At 38.1% G+C, this 21,449-nt stretch overlaps 2 protein-coding genes across 4 annotated transcripts; both read left to right on the forward strand.

The window, feature by feature from the left end:
• Positions 1 to 1,313: 1,313 nt before the first annotated feature.
• Positions 1,314 to 7,237, forward strand: ndufaf4 (NADH:ubiquinone oxidoreductase complex assembly factor 4). Its single transcript, XM_081378661.1, has 3 exons — positions 1,314 to 1,510; positions 2,568 to 2,662; positions 5,718 to 7,237. Exons 1-3 carry the CDS (start codon positions 1,375 to 1,377, stop codon positions 6,033 to 6,035), a joined length of 549 nt encoding a protein of 182 aa, XP_081234787.1. The 5' UTR covers positions 1,314 to 1,374; the 3' UTR covers positions 6,036 to 7,237.
• A 384-nt stretch (positions 7,238 to 7,621) lies between these two features.
• Positions 7,622 to 15,883, forward strand: gpr63 (G protein-coupled receptor 63). 3 transcript variants are annotated; one of them, XM_081378930.1, is made up of 3 exons: positions 7,622 to 8,117; positions 8,216 to 8,286; positions 13,311 to 15,253. In XM_081378930.1, exon 3 carries the CDS (start codon positions 13,397 to 13,399, stop codon positions 14,630 to 14,632), a length of 1,236 nt encoding a protein of 411 aa, XP_081235056.1. In that variant the 5' UTR covers positions 7,622 to 8,117; positions 8,216 to 8,286; positions 13,311 to 13,396; the 3' UTR covers positions 14,633 to 15,253. The 3 variants fall into 3 exon arrangements, with proteins under 3 accessions (XP_081235056.1, XP_081235055.1, XP_081235057.1); XM_081378929.1 differs by lacking the exon at positions 8,216 to 8,286 and having other exon boundaries at positions 13,311 to 15,883; XM_081378931.1 differs by lacking the exon at positions 8,216 to 8,286 and having other exon boundaries at positions 7,622 to 7,651; positions 13,311 to 15,247.
• The last annotated feature ends 5,566 nt before the right edge of the window (positions 15,884 to 21,449 follow it).

Genomic DNA, 21,449 nt, shown 5'->3' on the forward strand with positions numbered 1-21,449 from the left:
GCTTGAAAGCTGTTATTTACCTGGCTTTGTGCTGCGAAAAGTTAATGATAACTCAAAGTAAAGTAATCGATTGCCGAGTTCACGCGCGTGATCATAGGTAACTAAACCTATGCGCGTGAACTCGGCAATCGACTACTTTGGACTTCAACCGAAAAACAGGATGTAAACAGGTATTTGCGCTGGCTTAAATAACATAATTTTTATACATATCTTTTATATCTACTGCAGTCAGATCCACGCGTGTTCACTTAGAAGGAATCACTCACATTTTCTGTGCACTTGTAATGACACATCAAGGATGTTAAAGGAGAACTCCGGTCAATTTTAACATTGAGCTCATTTTTTTGTACATTTGGAGTGCTGTCAATACAGAGAACAACGACAAAAAACGGTGTTGCCTACACCGAGTTATTCTATTTTTAAAATTTGCACCTTGTTGACTTCAATAGGGCAAGTAGTAAGCCTGCTTTTTAGCCTCTTAACATCCTTGATGTGTCATTACAAGTGCACAGAAAATGTGAGTGATTCCTTCCGAGTGAACACGGGTGGATCTGACTGCAGTAGATGTTAGAGATATTAATAAAAACGAAGTTAATTCAGCCAGCGCTCATACCTTTGTTTACATCCTGTTTTCGGTGGAAGGCCATAGTAATCGATTGTCGAGTTCATGCGCGTGATCATTGGTAACTAAACCTATGCGCGTGAACTCGACAGTCGATTACTATGGCCTTCCACCGAAAACAGGATGTAAACAAAGGTATGAACGCTGGCTGAATTAACTTCGTTTTTATTAATATCTCTAACATCTACTGCAGTCAGATCCACCCGTGTTCACTCGGAAGGAATCACTCACATTTTCTGTGCACTTGTAATGACACTTAAAGGATGTTAAGAGGCTAAAAAGCAGGCTTACTACTTGCCCTATTGAAGTCAACAGGGTGCAAATTTTAAAAATAGAATAACTCGGTGTAGGCAACACCGATTTTTGTCGTTGTTCTCTGTATTGACAGCACTCCAAATGTACAAAAAAATGAGCTCAATGTTAAAATTGACCGGAGTTCTCCTTTAAGAGGCTAAAAGCAGGTTTAGTACTTGCCCCATTGAAGTCAACAGGGTGCAAATTTTAAAAATAGAATAACTCGGTGTAGGCAACACCGATTTTTGTCGTTGTTTTCTGTATTGACAGCACTCCAAATGTACAAAAAAATGAGCTCGATGTTAAAATTGACCGGAGTTCTCCTTTAAGAAACAAAACCAAATGGCGAGTCAACTGCAGAATCAGCCAGTCGAGGGCAGTAATGAGCGGCCTGTGTCTGATAGTAGAGTTAAATAAATGAAGAAGAGGAATGTCCTCTGTGTGTAGATCTTTCCAGCATGGGCTCAAGAGTAACACGCATGATTAGAAACTTTAATTTAGAGAATCGCGCTTTCCGAGAAATAAGCAAAGCCAAACCTCAGGCGGCACCGCGACATCCGACATCAGGCAGTTTCCCACAAGAAGGAGCAGCGGGTGAGAGACTGTGTTAGAGTATGCTAGAGTACAGTCATGTAACCTGTGCTCATAAGAACTGTTTAGGGGTGAAGGACCATGCCCAATGTCTCTTAGAAGATATATGACTTATAATCACATCCGTGACCGAAATAGTTAAATATAACCACTCGAAACAGGTGTTGTTGTTTAATGTCAAAATTAGCTTAACTCTATTTATGTAATTGTGTTAATAGCCTGCTTACTGCACCAAAGTTTGTGGACATCCACTTTCGATAAGAGGATTATTATTATTATTTATTTTTATTTTTTTTCAGTGACAACAAATATTATTGCTTGTCATACAATGACAATCTCTTTGCTGTAATAGAGTGGACTGGACGCGGTAATATCCATATTTCCCGTCTTTTCACTACTGAAACATGGAGCAACTAGAACACTTTTTGTTGTTTTATCCAGTTGTATTTAAAATAAAAAAATGTGAGTCACATTGCAATAAAAAAATACATAGAAGTACATGCTTTACCCCATTTTACTATGGTAAGCCTGTATTCACATTTCTTTCAATCTGTTTATGTATGTCCTTGGATATCAAGAAATAAAAAAATCTCTTCATATTTGTAATAGGAATATTATATATTGAAACAATAGGGTGATCATGAATGGCCTTTCGATTGCACTTTAACATTTAACTATAAACCTACTAATAAAAAACACATCACATTAAAACTAGCCTATATAACCACTGCGAACATAAGTGTTTTCTTTTAAGAGAAATAAGCACATTATGTTGTTTCGTTTGCATTCTTGTCTTTACATGTTGTTTGTCTACTTAAGTTCTTTGATCGCATTGAGGATGACCATATAGACACCGGCTTTAACCGTGTGTTTTTCCCCACTTAGCTATTTAGTTTAGGTCAGATTCAACACTTTGTTCTCTTTTGCTTTAGATCCAGAGGTGTCCATTGAGTAGCTGTGCCAAAAAAGCCAGACCAGTTAAAAGAGGGTGTTCCCATAATTTTGGCAATACAAGTTACACATTTTTCTGTTTGATCTGATGTATGTGTTTCTGTGCCAGTGAACAGCATTGCAGAAGAGATTCACCAGAAGAATGACCCACTGCTGTCAATGCTCAAGGACGTTTATGTGGAGTCTGACGATCCAGTTCCTCAGGTTTGAAGTTTGGGATAATTTCACCAACAGTGCAATTATAGTCATCCGTTGTATTACTGTAGTATCACATTTATTCAGATTCTTATGTCCGGTTTCACAGACAAAGCTTAATCTAGTCCCAGAATAAAATGCATGTTTGAGCTGTTTTAACTGAAAGCAACTTAAAATATGTCTCAATTTTTTAAGGCACGCTTATAAAAGCTGCTTAAATGTCCTAATTGTACTAAGGCCTAATTCTGGCTTAATCTAAGTCCTGTCTGTGAAATCCAGGCCATTAAAGGGATAGTTCACCCAAAAATGATAATTATCCCATGATTATCTCACCCTCAAGCCATCCTAGGTGTATTTGACTTTATTCTTTTAGCCAAACACAATCAGAGTTATATTAAAAAATACCCTGGCTTTTACAAGCTTTATAATGGGAGTGAATGGTACCTTAGATTATTTTAGTTACCATTCACTCCCATTATAAAGCTTGGAAAAGCCAGGATTTTTTTGAATACAACTCTGATTGTGAAAGAAGAAAGTCATATACACCTAGGATGGCTTGAGGGTGAGATAATTAATTTTCATTTTCAAGTGAACTAACCCTTTAAGTTATATGAAATATAGTACATTTGTATTACAGTAAAATGGATAAAATTTCAGCAACAATTAATAATGCATGTGTTTATTAACTTGGAAGAGGCCAGCAATATTTCGCATCCGCCGCCCACAAGCTTATGAGCGGTTTGAAGTGTTTCATGTAAAGTGCTCTCATGCTTTAGACAACTGAGTTCGTGCACTCTCCTGCTTCAGTTTGATCTGTGGCCTCTGCCAGTTTTTCTAATGCTTTGTTCTGAGAAATTCTCAGGCCAAATAGAAAAGTACCTGCATTTGGTGCTTCGTGGGTGTTTATTTCGGCTATAAAACTCAATGTTAAAGGGGTGGTATAATGCTCTTTTCACAAGATGTAAAATAAGTCTCTGATGTCCCCAGAGTGTGTATGTGAAGTTTTAGCTCAAAATACCCCACAGATATTTTTTATATAGCATGTAAAATTGTCACTTTTTTCAGGGTGAGCCAAAATGCACCGTTTTTGTGTCTGTCCCTTTAAATGCAAATGAGCAGCTGCTCCCAGCATGGGGGGCGGAGCTACAACAGCTTGTGTCCTGAAAATTTCAAAAAAAAATTGTTTGTTTAAATTTATGTAGCTGATGTGGAGTTAACTATCTTCTAATCATTGATTAGCATATTATGTCATGATAATCTATAAATCGTGCTCCCGGGGGCGGGGTTTATGTAAATTTTAGGGTTAGTGATGTCACTAACCCGGGAGGAATGCCGTGTAGTTTCTACCAGCCGTTTGTTGTAGTCCTTAAAAATCAATTTCTTTAAAAGCAAATATCTCCCTTTGCTTTGAACTTTGAGCTTCATAACTTTGCAGATGTTGTTTATGCTCAAACAGCAACATTACACACTAACTAAAGTTAAAAAAGTTAAATCATAATCAACCACCCCTTTAAAGGAACACGCCGACTTTTTGGGACTTTGGCTCATTCACCGTATCCCCCAGAGTTAGATAAGTCCAAACATGCCCTTTTCATCTCCGTGCGTGCCGTAACTGTCAGTTGCGCTCGCGCCATGGAGGATTCACTATTTATATGGAGGAAAACTGAACGCTTCTCTAGTGAGGAAACAGATCTGCTCGTGCGCTAAGTTAAAACGTGCAAGCAGACCATCTACGCGACAAAGTGTACGCGTGTTGTGGATCCGCCTATAGGCGCTTATTACTAACGCGCTCTTTAAATAACAAAAAATAAATAAATGTTGCGCAGTCTATTTCAGTTGCCTCTAAATAGCACACGCCAACAATGCGCCTGAACTAGGGATGGGCATTTTTTTCAAATATTGCATTCGAATATTCGGGCTCATAAAAATCTAAATATTCGTTTATTTAAATGATGTTTAACGAGAAAGACCTTATTTTTTTAAGTTTAGTTTTTTTAAACTTAAATGTAATAAAAAACGCCAAATAAAACACGACAGAAACTGTATTTCGTTACGCTACTTGTTTTTAATCATCAACGAACACCACTAACCACTCGGTGAGTTGCACAGTTTTAAAAACGAACGTTAAGGGTTGTTTTAAGGACATGTTCGTGCATGCCCGTAGACAGCCACTCTGAAGCGGTCAAAGGTGATCCTAAACGAGTCAAAAAGTCGAAACAGGACCCATCGTCAACATTTCTGTGTCCACCACTCTAGTTCATCCAAAACAAACCAGAAAAGAGACTTAAAGTGCTAAATACCGGAATTATCATTTAATGGAAAAAACGCTAATAAAGTACCGCCAATTATCATACAGAACATACACACTCGAGTCAGTCAGCATATGGTTGTCGTGTTTATGTTGTTTCATGTTCATGTTGAGAAAAACAATTAGCCTATAGACCTTATGTAGCCCCGCCCCTTTTCAGCGCTGCGCTCGTTGTCTTTTGACTTCCGGTCTGTATTTTCACAGCGATTCTGCGTGTTTATTAATGAACGGCTCGTTTTAAAATCTTCCCGGTCGACTGACATTTAAGTCATCTGCTTTAAACATTACAGTCATGATAACTTTCGTTAACTTTACATTAAGTAAATCCACTTCAAAAGCTAATTACTCTGGACAGCAGCGCCATAGAAATATACAGAGCGACCGCAAAAACGGAAGTTAAAAGACAATATTCTAAGATGGCGGCGCCCTCGTTTCTCTGGTGCATAAGTCTATATCCACATACTCGGGTGAGAAAACGATGTTTCAGACACTGATAACGGTGTGCTAAGCGAAGTTTCTAACAGCAATTTGCGTTAGCAAAAAACACTTGCGTGTGCCAGGTGTGTATGATAGGGCCCTGTGAAGCTGTGAAAGTGCACTGGTGAGTCGATGAGTTTACCTGTTCGTCTGATGTCCCAGGCCAGTCCGCCTCTGTAATCTCATATATCCACTTGTTAGCAGCTCAGGTTGTGGTTTTCAGGTGGTGTGCGCTGCCCTCTGCTGGTGTGACTGACTCTGTGCTCTGTGCTCTTGCAGGGTGAAGCGGCATCCGCTCCGGTGAAGGTGGTCAAGACTCAGACCCAGCGCCGGCTGCTGAAGTACAGTCTGCCCGGCGACCCCTATGGTTTCTCGGATGTCACTGATGTTCCCAAAGGAAAACTGTCGCTTGTGGAAGCTTTAACCGGCCTGAACAACCACAAACGCATGCCTAAAACGTGGACTCCAGAGAAGCTGGCACTAGAGTTCTCTCTGGATCCCAAAGATGCCAAAGCGCTGACAGATTTCTTTTTTCCCTTTGACGTCAAAATCATTCCACCAAAATCCGAGGAGACGAAGCAGATTAAGGATTCTTAGCACACATGAGCACCGTTCTGTACAGACTCGAGTCGTCGCTGAAACGCACAATGGATAACTGCCTCAATATAAGTGTTTTGACATTTTGATTGTTGTGTATATTGTTTGTTTTTGAAGGGCCTGTCTATTTATTAGTTTGTTTTATTTAAGCATGGCATATCCCAATGGTTATTTCAGTTATAAGATAATTAATATAAATTAATGTAAATGTTTTTGGAAATCTTATGTCATATCATAGTATCAGCATCAGATCAGTACAGATTATGTTTCTCGATAAAGAAATTGGCTCAGAAATGCTATATTATGTTTGCTGTTAGACAATAAATCAGCTGCCCTTGCATTTTGATCCAGTGAAATGAATTTAACAAGGTTGTACAAGGGGAACATTCTATAAAGTTACTCTCTGCCATACTTGAATATTTGATTTTAATACTTTTTGCACTCGTGGTGGACATTATATTTTAGTGAATTTCTGAATGTCCTGTAAAGAGCACATTCAGGGCTTTTCAGAGGTACCAAATGTTTGGAGTATTCGCCATGACACTAACTTCTCTTTGTTAAAAATGCCCGACATTAATTTAGTAATCAAATTTAGCACTCTTATGGAAATATGATCATATTTTGTAATTATCATTTCAATCTGACTAATTTTCAAATGGTTTGTCGTCAATCAACATCTCAGTAAAATGTTATGGGGTTTCTAATCAAGATATGACTTTGTTACAAAACAGGGCAATTATTTCATACATGTCCACTGTAGACCAGGACTTGCATCATGTTTATCAGACATTTTGGGAGACACAAGTGAATAGGGAAAGAAATGATATATCAATAGTCCTATGAAATATTAGATATCATGAAAATGTTGCCAGTTATTACTCCCATTATTGCACTACTTTTTTCATTACATGTTGCCCCAAGAACACGTTAATATGCTGCTATACAGATACATTGTATTGAATGGGAAACCCCATTTATGGCCATTTTACCCACATATTGCATAAAGTAAAATGGTATATACATTCCGTTATATCTTTCATAACATAGTTGAGGATAATCTTTTTACAAAGTTCGGTAAAAAAAAAAAAATGAAACCTAAAAATTGATTGGTGAATGAAAAAAAAATACATGTTTTTGCCTATAAATGTTTTTTTTTTTAAACAAATGAGTCCATAACATATTATTAAAATATATCACCCCTTAAAGATAGTTTTGTTTTGTTTTGTTTTTGTATGTCTCGTTAGCAGCAGATTTATTTTCGTGTGCGCATTTCGAGTTAAAGTTTCAGATGGCTTCGTTTCGCTCATCACTAAATCAAAACACTAAATCAAAACACTATGCTTTTCTGTGTCTGTTGTTCATTTCATTTAGTTAAATATTTCGAAACCACTGAACCCAGCTGAACGACATAAATTCCCGTCCCATTGACACCCGACCTGTCCCGCCGCCGCCGCAACCAAACCCAGCTGCACCGACACCGTCATTGGCCACAGTGAGAACACCAGTGGGTGACTCCTGCGTTCTCATTGGTCAACGGCGTGTCAATCAAACCCGGCACTAAAATGTCATTGGTTTCCTCTCAGCGTGCGGTGAATGCGGACAGCGCGAGCGTCACGGTGTGTTTGGGATGCATATGAGAAACGAGACGCGGGTACAAAATGTATCATGCATTTCTCTCCGTTTAAAACGAGCGTTTGCTTTCGGAAAAATAGCGAGGCAGTTTGAAGCCGTTTTCTCAGGGCTGTTTAGATTATTAAGATTAGACATCTGTTTACACCGGGGTTTTCTGGTTGATTCATCACGCTAAAACGGGCAGAATTCAAATGTTTTAATGCTTTAAAAAAAAAAAAAACGTTTAACGTTAGTCTTTTAAAACCGAAGCCGTGTCAGTCTGGTTTTACACCAATACGCGAGGAAATTGAGCTTTTAACATCCGTAAATAAGTATATTTTATGTGGAAATGTTGTGTTGTCGGAGCTTCAAACATCTGGCGAGAGAAGGATGTGAATCTGAATCTCAGCGAATAATGATGTGAATGATGCGGCATCCTTTATTTCAAACAAGTCACAGAGGAGAATCAAGGTAAAACACCAACTTTATTAATGATTGTGTTTAGAGAGCACTATAACAATTGAAATACGATTGTGATGTTCTCTACTCTTTCCTCCATTTTAAATCAGTTGATCCACTTTCAAGGAGAATCTTTCAGATCCTAAATTGAAAGCAGTGTGCAAGGCAAGATTTTCTCTGGGTAAATATAACATCAGTGCAAAAAAGAGTCCATTTGTAAGGAGTCAAAGTGTAATGAGAATCATGTCTCTGCAATTGTTTCCCCACCTATTCATCTGAGATGAAAGTCTGGAGCCTTTGATCCAGAAAGTATCTGGAATTCATTGAGCTTTTCATTCTGTATCTTCTTCTTCTGGTCTGGCCTAGGCTAGGCCTTTTCTGTCTCAAAACTGCTGCTTTTAGAAATGGAGGAATGTTCTAGGTTCACAACATCGAACAGTCTTGGACTACTACTGTTGAGGCCTCTTGAAGTGATTGTACTTCATAATGGAGGGATACATTTCCCAAGCATACATGAAGAGACACTTAATCATTTTATTCCTGTTGCTAGGATCCACAACTATTCAGTATACACGACTGTCATTCGCTCACGAGTTTCCTCTGCTGTCACTATGGTTTCAGCTTATACTGTACCACTGATAGTGTCTGCTGTGAGAATTGAGTTTGACGACTTAGAGCTTTTAAACAAGATAGAGACCTTTCAATGCAGAAACCTTTTATTTGAGACTGGTCTGATATCAAAAACATGTTCTCTCTTGTTTACTTTGGTAGAGAATCATCAGCCAAGACCTGTGAATGTAGGTCAAGGTGGAAACTCTTGAGTCGATACAAGCCGATCATGGTGAAATAGTGATCTGATTTCACCTGATAGGCCAGTGTCTCAACCTGTGGAAACAAGCTTATAAATCATACAGAATGAGTTTTTTTTTTTTTTATGTAAAAGAGCATATAGCCTGCAGTTTGTACAGTATAAAAACCATTACATCTATGGAAGTCTCCACAAAGATAGGGAACCAGACGTGTGTGTGTGTGTGTGTGTGTGTGTGTGTGTGTGTGTGTGTGTGTGTGTGTGTGTGTGTGAAGATAATTATGTGTGTGCGAGTATGCATGGGTGCTTGCATGTGGGTGGGTGAGTATATTTAGCATAAAAGTGTCTTATTCTCTCATTGGTTTTCATAATGCATTTGGGTAAAGTGGCACCTTGAAAAATCTTTTAAACATAGCCTTTGTAGAGGATCCTTTTGCCAGGTTGCCAGATAAAATGCCCTCTTTGTCCTCTAGTGGAAAATGTACACTTTAAGCCAGGACTTTTCAACTCCATTAACAACTAGGCCAAATGGGAAAAACAAATTTTGGGCATATATAGCTCCATATGAATGTGCCCAGTTGGTATATGTTGCTTGGTAACTGAAATAGGTGGTGGTGATGGGGCAGTGGATAAGACACATGCCTTTGGTGTGAGAGACCCGGGTTCAAATCCACTGTGAGACACCAATGTGTCCCTGAGCAAGACACTTAACCCCTAGTTGCTCCAGAGGCGTGCGACCTCTGACATGTATAGCAATTGTAAGTCGCTTTGGATAAAAGCGTCAGCTAAAATGAATAAATGTAAAATGTAAATCAGCCTTTAGTTAAGCTAAATAACTAGCCTTGGCAAAATTGCTTATTCTGATTATTAATACATTTCATTTTAAGTTTTAGAAATATAAAATACCAAAGTATGTTACAGCTGTTATAAAATAATAGGACGCTCAGTCTCAAGGCTGTGTGTTAAAGTGATTTTTTTTCTTTTTCTTTGTCTCACTCTCCACTTTATGTTCTGCATTATCCATGGTACAATCAATGAAAAACACAACCTCTTGTGGTTTATTGTTTTGGCTGTAAGTTTTGAATAAATATTATTGATAAATTAAAACAACACAATTTGCGTAAATCCATATATTCCAAACAAGACTTACTTTCTTCTGCAGAATGGAAAAAAAGATCATTTGAATAATGGTTTCAACTACAGAAAACACTGATCACCACAGTGGTGCTCCTCTTTCCTTCAGTGATTTACTCATTAACATCAGGTGTCATCACTAATGGTCACAATGAGCGCTGTTAAACACAGGGGATTGTGTTGTGTAGCATCCAACCGTGAGACATTTTCAAGCCAACAATTTTGTGATACTTAATATTTAAAAGACGTTCGAAGAATGATTTCAGCAAACATTATGAGAACATTCATCAAATAACAATAGCCTATATTGTGATTTCATGAACATTGTTTTGAAAGTACTTAATTCTTACACTTGCATAACCTTTACATTAATTAAAGAGAAAAGTTGGGAACTGTAACTGGGGAAGGCTACAAAACCTTGATGTTCTTTTAACATACATAACGGCACACACAACCTTATACGTAGTTTTAAATATTTAAAGGATGCTCCAAGAATGTTGTTCTAAGAACTTTGTATCCCAATATTATGAGAACATTTAAAAAAACTTACAGACAATGCATAAATTGTGTTTTTGTGGTAACCTTTTGAGAGCATTAATACGATTAAATAACATTGGACAAACATTCTATTAATGTTACTGGAAGAACTTTGAGAGAACCCTGTCAGAACGTTAGCCAAAGTTAGAACGTTCCCTGTTAGCTGGGTTTATAGGTTTGTGATTATTCTTCAGATGTCAATGTCATATACCTGTGTGAACCTCCTATTAAAGCTCAGTGGCTCAAATAAATGACATCTAGCTAGACTGATGGACAGCTGGTAAAACTAAACCAATAATTGTATTATATTCTTCAGTGAAAGAGGTAAAAATATATGAGCAAATCCATACAGATCAACCAAATTTTAGAAACTTCTTCAATCCAAATATTTGATTTTGTTAATAATTTTGGACAAAATCTCTGTTACTTTAATTATCACGGTTAATCTGCTTTGAAACAATCTATATTGTTAAAAGCGATATATAAATGGTGACTTGGCATAATGATGGACATAAATGATGATCATTAGCCCCCAACATATTTTGTTGTATTAAATATCTGAACATGCATTATATCAAAAGAAAGAACATTGCCTCTGCTTTTAAACGAACAACCAAACAAAACAAAAAAACCCTGTTTTATTCTAGCTTCATGCATTCTTTTTTTTATCAATACTTGAATGTTAAGTTTCATAAAAAAGCAAAATTTTGAGCAAAAAGCTCTAACCCTAACCATTTTTGTCCAAGACTACATCCAGATCAGATCAAAATATAGATTATTATTATTATTACATTTTGATAACTACAGTATCTATGGCAGAAGGCCATGCGACAGAAAATATATGGTATGAGGGTTCAGGGTTTCCTTATGAACTCTGCACCATTTTTATATTTTGCTCAAAACAAGTATCTTATAAAAACAAACAATGCACATAATAATCCAAACGCTATCATCATGAGCAGAAAACAAAGCTATTACTAGTACTTTCAAACTTTTAGTGGTCTTTCCATCTACAAATAATTTCCCCAATTATAACATTGTTTATTGTGAAATGCTGATAATGCTAAATGTAGATGAAAAAGACGTCCTGTCAAAAAACATTTGTATTGTACAGTTGGAGTCATATGTATGATAGATAAAAGTAGCCTAATAGTAAAATTCAAATTTTCTGCTGTGTTTTAGTGAAAGTAAGCATAATAGTGTCAGTTGCTCCATTGTTCAGTTGCTGCTCACTGTAAACTGCTGAAATGGTAAAACGGTGCTACCATTGCCATTATGTCTTGCGGTCCAGTTGCAACGATGTCAGAGTCCAGAACCGGACCACGGTTGTTACGAAGCATAGGAGTCATTCAGATCCAAGTGCAGCTTGTCTTTATTAAACAGAGTAGTCACCAGGCAAGGGTCATACACCAGCAAACACAGCAGAGCAAAACTAGGCAGAGGATCAGGAACAGACACAACAGGCAGGTAAACACATGGAAAACACTTGGAAATGTTCGCAGCAGCAAAACAAGACTTAGCCCAGAGTGTTGTGTGAGTGGCTTAAATGAGTGTTTCAACATAAGGTGCAGGTGTGTGTGTGTGTGTGATCAGTCCAGGGAGACGCATGATGGGAAATGGAGTCCGTAATCACCCAGGGAGTGCGTGGCTAATTGTGACCACGGTCCGCTATTTGAGAGTTCACTCGATAATGTCCACCATGGTTTTGCACACAACGACAAATGTGTTCTTTCTGAACATTTTTGCATTTCTCCGAGAAACTTTCCTTTCACTCAGAAGAATGCATCTGCATTTCCCTTCAGGGGCTCTGTACTTTAACATGCTTGCTTGACGTGCTAGAATATTGGTTCATATTCATAATGAACATTTAACGTTTTGAACCGTTAGAGTTTTGAGTAAATAGACTTTCAATGAATGGAGACTTAAATATCTCTGATTAATTCAAATGATCATCTTTAGTGTTTCAAAGATGATTGAAAGTCTTATGGGTTTGGAATGACATGAGACTAACTGATTACTGAATTTAATTTAATTTTTAGGGTTAAAAACTAAACCCTAAAAACTAGGGTTATAACATTGTTTATTATGAAATACTGATTAATAATGCTAAATGTAGATGACATGGCATGACAAATTTTTAAAAAATTATTATAGTATTTTGAAAACATTCATATCAAATCGTCATATATAATTATGAAATTGTTTGCGATGTTGCTGCTGTCAGATCCAACACAGTTGGCTGCTTAATTTTTCAACTAGGTTGAAACTCTCTCTTCATCATTTACAAAACAATTTAGAGTCAACTGATTTGAACAAGCATGTAATCCTCTGATGCGATGAAAAATAAACCATCCATTTGTTCCTGAAGCTTGTGGAATCTGTACAGTCTTAAAACAAGCTACATAAACTCTTCCGTTTGTCCTGTTTTTGACAGACTCAGGTGTGTGGAGTACGTCAGAAACAACTCACATCTGTATACTTCAGTGTAGACAGCGTCAGTGATTATAATGAATTCTATTTGCTTTTAACGCAACGCTCACATCTGGTGTCAGCCATTAAGCGACTGGATGCCATGTGGATAGTGTGAAGATGTATAACTATTTCACAATAAACCTACTCTAAACCTGCAGTCAGCTGGCAGCATCACTTTACATTGTGTTACATGTTAGATTGTTCGTGACGTTGTGAATCCTTGCACAGCTAATTCCTTTTCTCTGCTTCCCCAGGCTCTGCCTCCATGCTGAGATGTGTGCTAGCGACCTGTCCGATAGGCTGAGCTTGCTCTCTTTACCATGTAACTGCCGAAAGAAGAATGCTTTATTCCTCCACTAGTCTGCTTGTGGCTTCAGGGCCGCCCAGCGCCACCCGGCCCCCCCCACCGAGGGCGCTGGCCCAGCCAGCGGGTACAAGAGCCATGGAGAACTCCTCTGCAAAAGCCAACAGCTCGCTGGAGCTCCGGACTCTATCGGGATACACAACGCCTCCAGCTGTCGGGCCGGACCCCGTTCAGGGCCTGAACCTGCCCCTTCAGGTGTTCTTCGGGTCGGTCATCATCTGTGTGCTGCTGCTGGCCTTCCTCGGAAACATGGTGGTCTGCGCCATGGTTTACCAGAGAGCCGCCATGCGCTCCGCGATTAACATCTTACTGGCCAGTCTCGCCTTTGCCGACATGATGCTAGCGGTCCTCAACATGCCTTTTGCCCTGGTCACAATGGTGACCACGCACTGGATCTTCGGAGAGGTGTTCTGCCGCGTGTCAGCCATGTTCTTCTGGATGTTCGTGATGGAGGGAGTAGCGATTTTGCTGATCATCAGCGTGGACCGTTTCCTAATCATCGTGCAAAAGCAGGACAAGCTAAGTCCGCGCAGGGCCAAAGTGTTAATCGCAGTCTCGTGGTCTCTGTCTTTCTGCTTCTCTTTCCCTCTTTCCGTCGGCCATCCGGCCCTGGACATTCCCCCCAGAGCACCGCAGTGTGTTTTCGGGTACACGGCGGACCGGGGCTACCATGCCTACATGATGCTGATAATGCTGGTGTTCTTCTTTGTACCGTTCCTGGTGATGCTGTACACGTTCATGGGCATCTTGAGCACACTCCGCCACAACGCGCTCCGCATCCACTCCCACCCGGACTCGGTGTGCCTCAGCCAGGCCAGCAAACTGGGTCTGATGAGCCTCCAGAGACCCTTTCAGATGAACGTCGACATGAGCTTCAAAACACGTGCCTTCACCACCATCCTCATCCTGTTCTCGGTGTTCACCGCATGCTGGGCTCCGTTCGCCACCTACAGCCTGCTGTCCACGTTCAGTCGCCCCTTCTACTACAGGCAGAACTTTTTTGAGATCAGCACGTGGCTGCTGTGGATTTGCTACCTCAAATCAGCTCTGAATCCTCTGATCTACTACTGGCGTATCAAGAAGTTTCGCGACGCCTGCCTTGACCTGATGCCCAAGTACTTCAAGTTCCTGCCGCAGTTGCCCGGCCACACGAGGAGACGGATCCGCCCCAGTGCCGTTTATGTGTGCGGGGACCACCGTTCCGTGGTGTAGCGGAGGACCTCTTTTAACCCTGAAGCGTCTTTTGTAATTCGTATGGTACAATCTTATCAAGCTGTGATCTGTTTGGTCTTTCTTAAAACTGCAGGAAGTTTTAGCTGTAAAAGATCGTACTGATGAGAAGCCTGTACAGTTAAACTACTTTAATTGCACAATGTTTTTTATAGGGTTTAGAATTTACTAGAAGTTTGTTCAGTACATATCAGTCAGGTGCTGCTATATTTGGTGAAAATGTGCAATCTTCTGTTTAATGCCATTGAATGTTATATTTTGTGTGCTGTATGTTTTTTTCCTGGCTTTGTGATCCGGTTTACACTTTAACATATCTATTTAATTTTATTATTGATTGTTCAGCTATTCTTTTTTTTTTTTTTTTTTAGGGATGCACAGATTATGAACATTTTGGCAGATACTGATAACTGACAGTTCTTTAAATTTGAAAGCCGATAACGGATATATTATTGGCCGATAAATCTAAATCCAAATCCAAAGTTTTATATAGTTTTTGAGAGCCTGATTACAAAAAAAAAATGTCTCACCATTAAAAGCCATGTCCCAAGCACTTTAACATAAATCAAACATATACAGTACAGTTTTAAAATTGGCCAACTTTCCAAAAAAAAGAAGAAAAATGCCTTAAAAATAAATAAACTGCCTAAATAATTCAAACAAGTCATTGGACAACATACTTGCATATAAAGAATCAAATTGCATATGCCATGGATAAAATAAGATAATTAGTTATTTATCAGCTTTAAGATATTAGTCAAATTTTCTTATTGGACTGATAACATTAAAAAGGAACATATATCGCCCGATACCGATATGGTGGCCGATATATCATGCATACCTAATTTTATTTCAGTGTGGAAAAAAGGTGACTATTCAGCGTGTTCCAATCTGATAAGACTTTGTGGAAATACAGTACATGATTTTTATGTGATTTTTTTTTTTTTAAATTGTGATTTCCATTTCTAGAGGTGAATAAAATCATGGAAATGAATCAAATTGTAATTCATGGATATTCCATTCTAGTTATTGCTTGTTGTGAGTGTAATCGTGAAGGGTTTTTTCCCCCTTGGTGTCATGAATGAATGGAAATGTCAAGAAGTTTATTGGTCAAAAGTGGGAGAACCCTGTCAGTATTTGTGTACAGGTGTGTACAGTATATATGAACAACAGCTGACCAACTGCTTTTTGGTGACATGGCGTTAAAAGTCAATAAACAACAACAAACAACCAACCAACCACAGATATGTTTATTATATCTTTTTAAAATGTCAAACAGCATATGCGTCTGAGGATCTGTTCCATCCCTCTGTCCGCTGCGACTGGAACAAGGTCAGTGTGAGCCTTTGTAGTGTGCCGCTTCATTCAGATGATGATTTCTTTCTAAAGCTTTGTGAGTCTGAAAGGTAATGTTCCTTCGCTAGTGTCCCTCGTGGGGTTGATTATTTCTCCAGCCACCGCTAATGAGGATGCTGTGGGCTTTAGAAGCTCATCAGACCCAATGTGTGGAACTCGATTACTTAGCAACAGTATGTATTACTTGGCAACCAGCTTGTGTTACTTAGAGTTGACACTCTCTCGTGGGAGTTTTTGTTTTTTGGAGAAGCTACTATAACATTGACATTTAACATGGTTTCTCGGGGGTGTTTTGTGATCTTGAAATATCAGTAACATAATAATTAAATGATTTAGATCACCCCATCACACACACACACACACACACATTTAAACGATTTAGTAAATGAGAGTTGACAAAAACATTTTAAAAATAGAATTTGTTGCAAAAAAAATATGCAGTTGTTCCAAAATGTAATATTGGGAAAATTATTTTATTTTATACCAGTCTTTCAGAATTTAGAAAAAAAAGTATATATTTTAGTAGGAAATTCCTCCCATGCTTCATAAAAGGAAAATGATTAAATAGGCTATAGGCCTATCATTATATTATAAATCTGGTTTTAATTCTGTTTCTGGAAATAGTATAATTAGTAACATACATGGTTAATTCCAAATATAAAATTATATGAATTATTAAAAACTACATTTGCATCAGGGTTGCATCAAATTTTAATTGTATTTTTTTAAATTGGTCAATTTGAACAACAAATCTATTTTTGTCAACGCACTTCAAATTCAAGAAATGTCAACCACTTACGACTGTGAGCAGTGGCCGGACGTGGCCAGGTTGTTCACCAGTTTCTATTTGTGAACTTCATAGTATATTTGCTAATATTTTGTTTATTTATGTTCATTTACATTTTTTGAAACCACATTTCTCACACAGAACAAAAATATAAAGCAGTTGCTTAATAATGAAAATAAATACCAACCTGATCTCATGCGAAAATCTGAATGCTCTTTATATTCAGTGATCATATCTGCAATGCATTGAGGTCCTATGGGCCAATGAGTGATTTATAAACAAGTAATAACACTTTAAAGGGGTCATATAATGTCATTTTTGTACAAGCTAATATGATTCTTTAGGGTCTAAATTAAAAGTTTGTAATATACTTTAATTAAAAATTCTCATTAGTATTGTAAGAAAACACTAATTTTACCTGGTCAAACACAGCTCTGTTTTCAGCACGTCGTTTGAGTGCATGTGTCTTTAAATGATAATGAGCTTTGCTCACCCCGCCCCTCTGTTCTGTGCGTACACCGTTTGTTATAATAACACAATAACCTAACGTGTTGTTCATTATAAACGAGGGATTATGAATTATATTGATAACGTCGTACATAGAAAACATGCCATAATGTACCCTGAGTGTAAAAATAACCACATTCATCGTGAAGTGTGCAAGCTATTTGCAAAGATTAATATAAAGATTAATATAAAGGTCAATAAAACGTTTCACTCACTTCAGTTCTTCTGGAGGTGCAGCATGAACACGAATAGTTGGTACCGATCCTTTTTTCAAGAGCAGCTTCTTAGCAAAACCAGCTTTATACTGACCCTCGTTTGTAAAGCAGTCTCGAGTCTGGTGAAATGATTCGCGCAAACATGAAAGCATGGACGTTGATCGTGGGGAATATTTCCTTCGAAAACAAACTCAGCCACTGCGTCCTCAGCGGTTTGGATTTAGAAACATCATCAAAATGATGCTGTGTTCGTTATTACACCCAAAAACAGAACACCACAATCGTTAGACGCCATTCTACTCAGCACTCCAGCTATCAACAACGAACGCGCGTCGGCGCGTGCTATGATTGACCGCGTGAGGGCGGGTCTGTGTTGAAACGCTGCTGTCAATCAGACATCGTGGGAGGGGCGTCGATATTGTGACGTCACAATATCGAACAGCTTGATTTGAGACATGAGGAAACATATAAGAAGATAAAAAAAAAAACACTGGATGGATTTTTATCATTTTATGATGGTTGTGTACAGGCACTGCCAACACACATTTCAGTACAATCAACTTGTAAAAGTGCATGTACCATTATATGACCCCTTTAAAAGCAATCCTAAATGTAACTGGGAGCCAGTGTAAAGACTTGAGGACTGGTGTGATGTGTTGATATGTTCTGGTTCTGCTCAGCGTTCTGTATGAGCTGACACTGTCTTATGGTCTTTTTGGGAAGGCCAGTGAGGAGTCCATTACAATAATCCACCCTTGTATGGAAACAAAGCATCTCATTCTTGCAATATTATTCAGATGATAGTATGCTGATTTAGTTATTGCTTTGACATGACTACTCTAGAGTCACACCAAGATTCCTGACTTGATTTTTAGTTGTTTGACGCCTAGACTCAACGTATGCGTTCACCTTGAGAACTTCATCTTTGTTTCCAAACTCAATGACCTCAGTTTTGTCTTTGCTTAACTGAAGAAGGTTTTGGCACATCCAACTGTTAATTTCACCAATGCATTGGCACAGGGAGTGATTGGGCCTGTAGTTGTTAGGCGCAGAACAGAAAAAGGGAAAATGAAAAACAATGTATTAAAAGGTGTCAAAACAGAGATTAATAAGCTTAATCTATCATTTTTATCTCTGTAAATCTTGAAGTTAATCAACTTTTGACATTTCTATGTCTTTTGAAATTAAAGTTAATATCCGTTCATTTCCGAGTGTCTCTGGAACATGGATTTCACTGGGCCAGTTTATAATATAATTTTCATTCTAGTACATTTTATGAATATGCTTCATCATAGCCTATATTGTGCTCTTGCTGTGTGTGCATGTGCATGTTATAAATTGAACTTTAGAGTGTTATAGTTTTAGAAGTGTATTTGTGAGTTCATTAAGAGAGGCTCTTGACATTTTTCTTATCAGGTATTTAACTATGTTCACACTCTCACTCTCAACTTCTGTTGTTGTTCTCAAAAACGAAGTTACACATCATCGCCCTGCCATTCCCATGGCAACAAGAAGCAAAAGTGTATAAGAAACCGGTCCCTGGACACTGCAAAGAAAAGGGCAAAATTACAAAAATGTAAAGGAGTGCAAATTGTGCACAACAATAATAGCCATTTGGACCAACCATGCAAGTAATCCTGCAAAGCTGCTGTAACACAATCTCAGACCCAGTATCAAACCCGGCATAAGAAAATCCATTTCACAGATCATGTCAGACCTCAAAATATACCATACCCTATTTGAGTAAACCAATTTTCTTCTGTCTGAAATCAGTGATATAAACATGTATTTCTGGTTACAATTATCAAGCAAACAATCAAATGTAATATTTCACTGTAAAAGTACTTGATGTGCTTTCAGAATAATCAGTGTATATTCATAATTGAAACCCATTAGATGTAGTGCAATGTTAATCCATTCTGCGAGAAAATATCCATTTACACGACGGCACATTTTAATCAGGTTGCAGGAATGTGGGCGGGTGTGAAATCATAATTATGAGGCTCGCTGTTTGTTGTTGTATTTATAGAATCCGAAATATGAGTCCTTCTGTGAATTTGTTTGTCCATCAATCCATTTTCTATACCTGGAATATCCTAAGTACGGTCCCAGCATGCCTCAGGCCTGAACAGGGTTATAGCACACATTCACATTCACGATGATGAATTTAGACAGATCGCCTTCTCGATTTGTACATTAATATATGTACAGCTGAATGGTGGCCTTTAAATAGTGTGAATGTGGCTTTAAATCGCTTTCAGATGCCTCTACAGCTCAGGCATTTCTTTTATTCTTGTTATGACTGTAACATACTTCAATGCTTATGCCCTTACTATTCCAGATTATTCTAGTTTACTGAAGGTGAGGTCTTCATCTTCATCTGGCCTTCATCAGCACCTGAATCGAATAGCAGGCACTTGATGTAGTGATAAAAGGCTCTCTTGAGAGGAACGCTTTCTATACAGAATTACTCACTGCCAGGTGCACATTGGTTGACATGTATAAATCAGTGGTTTGAAAACAATAGGCAGTGTCCTCAGTTTCTTTAATCAAATGTAAATTCATGTTCCAGTTTTATCTGACACAGATACATTTTCCAGGTGAAAAAAAAAAAAACATTTCTACACTATTAAAATCACAACATTTTGTGTATATTTCATTTGTGAACTGAAGTTCAGATATTCTTTTTAATTATCAGATTTCAGTTCCTTTTCAGACACAGCATTGCCTCCTCTCACGTGACTTTCCCCCATTCATTCTCTATCAAATCCACAGCACATGTAGACTGCAATGAAATCACATAGCAATTTTTTTCTGGCCCAGCTCCGGTCCACACATCCCCTTTTCCCACAGCCCACATGCCTCAAAGCCCTGGAGTGGCAAAGATCTGGATTAAAGACAAGGGCCACACATGGGCCATAACTGGCCCGAGTCTCAGACAATTACTAACCCATAACTGGCCCTGCACTGGGCCTGAATAGGTTTTAGTGTTGGTACCGATTCTCAGCCTTAAGTAAACTAGAAACCCCAAAACTGAGCCATGCCTGAGCCTGAACTTTCTACACTGTAAAAAAAAAAAAAAAAAAAAACGGTAAATGACTGTCATCTACGGCTGCCAAACCAAAACCGTAAAATATCCTATTTTACATAAAGTGCAAAAAAACTTTTACAGAAATTTTCAATAAACTTTTTACCGATGAACACTATCATTTCACAGGTATTTCCTGACTTATTACTAACAAACACATTCACTGTAAAATGCAAATCTCTTGCAGTAAACTACATGCTCGAATGAATGCAACTATAGTCAGTGCATCAGCAACTACTCAGTTACAGCCTCTTAAATAAAGCAACATTCAGCATAACATCAGTGTTTTCTGGCCCATCCTGGACCGAAGCACAGGCTTTACTCTTCAGCACAAAAAGACCATACAGAAACCCTTTAAATCCCAACAGAACATTAAACACTGACAGATCTCTCAAGATCTCAGCATCTTATTTCAATTCAGACTTTATTTCTTTCAGTCTAAAGTTCATATTGAGAATTAACAGAGGTTTAGATGTTGATGTTTTATTGAGAATAAAAACATGTTTAATGTCACCATTATGGTGATCAGTGTTTGCTTTAGTTGGACTCAAGACCAATGTTTTATGTTAAACTCTTCAACATATTTTTTTGTAACTGTGTGTCTCTGACACATGTTTGTTACGGCAGAACATGCAAGGTCAAGATCTGATCAGATGTTGGTCACTTTTTATATTTTTTTGGTCTTCATTTAGTGGCCTGATTCACTGATACCAGTCTAATCTCTGATTAAACTGTTTAATATTAATTGTTAATTTTACATCATTATTACTGCAGAACTTTCTACAGTGCTGTGATACTCTGATTTTATGAAGTCATGCAGAAAATGTTTTGACAGGATCATATAGACTC

This window comes from Scardinius erythrophthalmus, assembly GCF_964197995.2.
Source record: "Scardinius erythrophthalmus genome assembly, chromosome: 11".
NCBI classification, from domain to species: Eukaryota; Metazoa; Chordata; class Actinopteri; order Cypriniformes; family Leuciscidae; genus Scardinius; species Scardinius erythrophthalmus.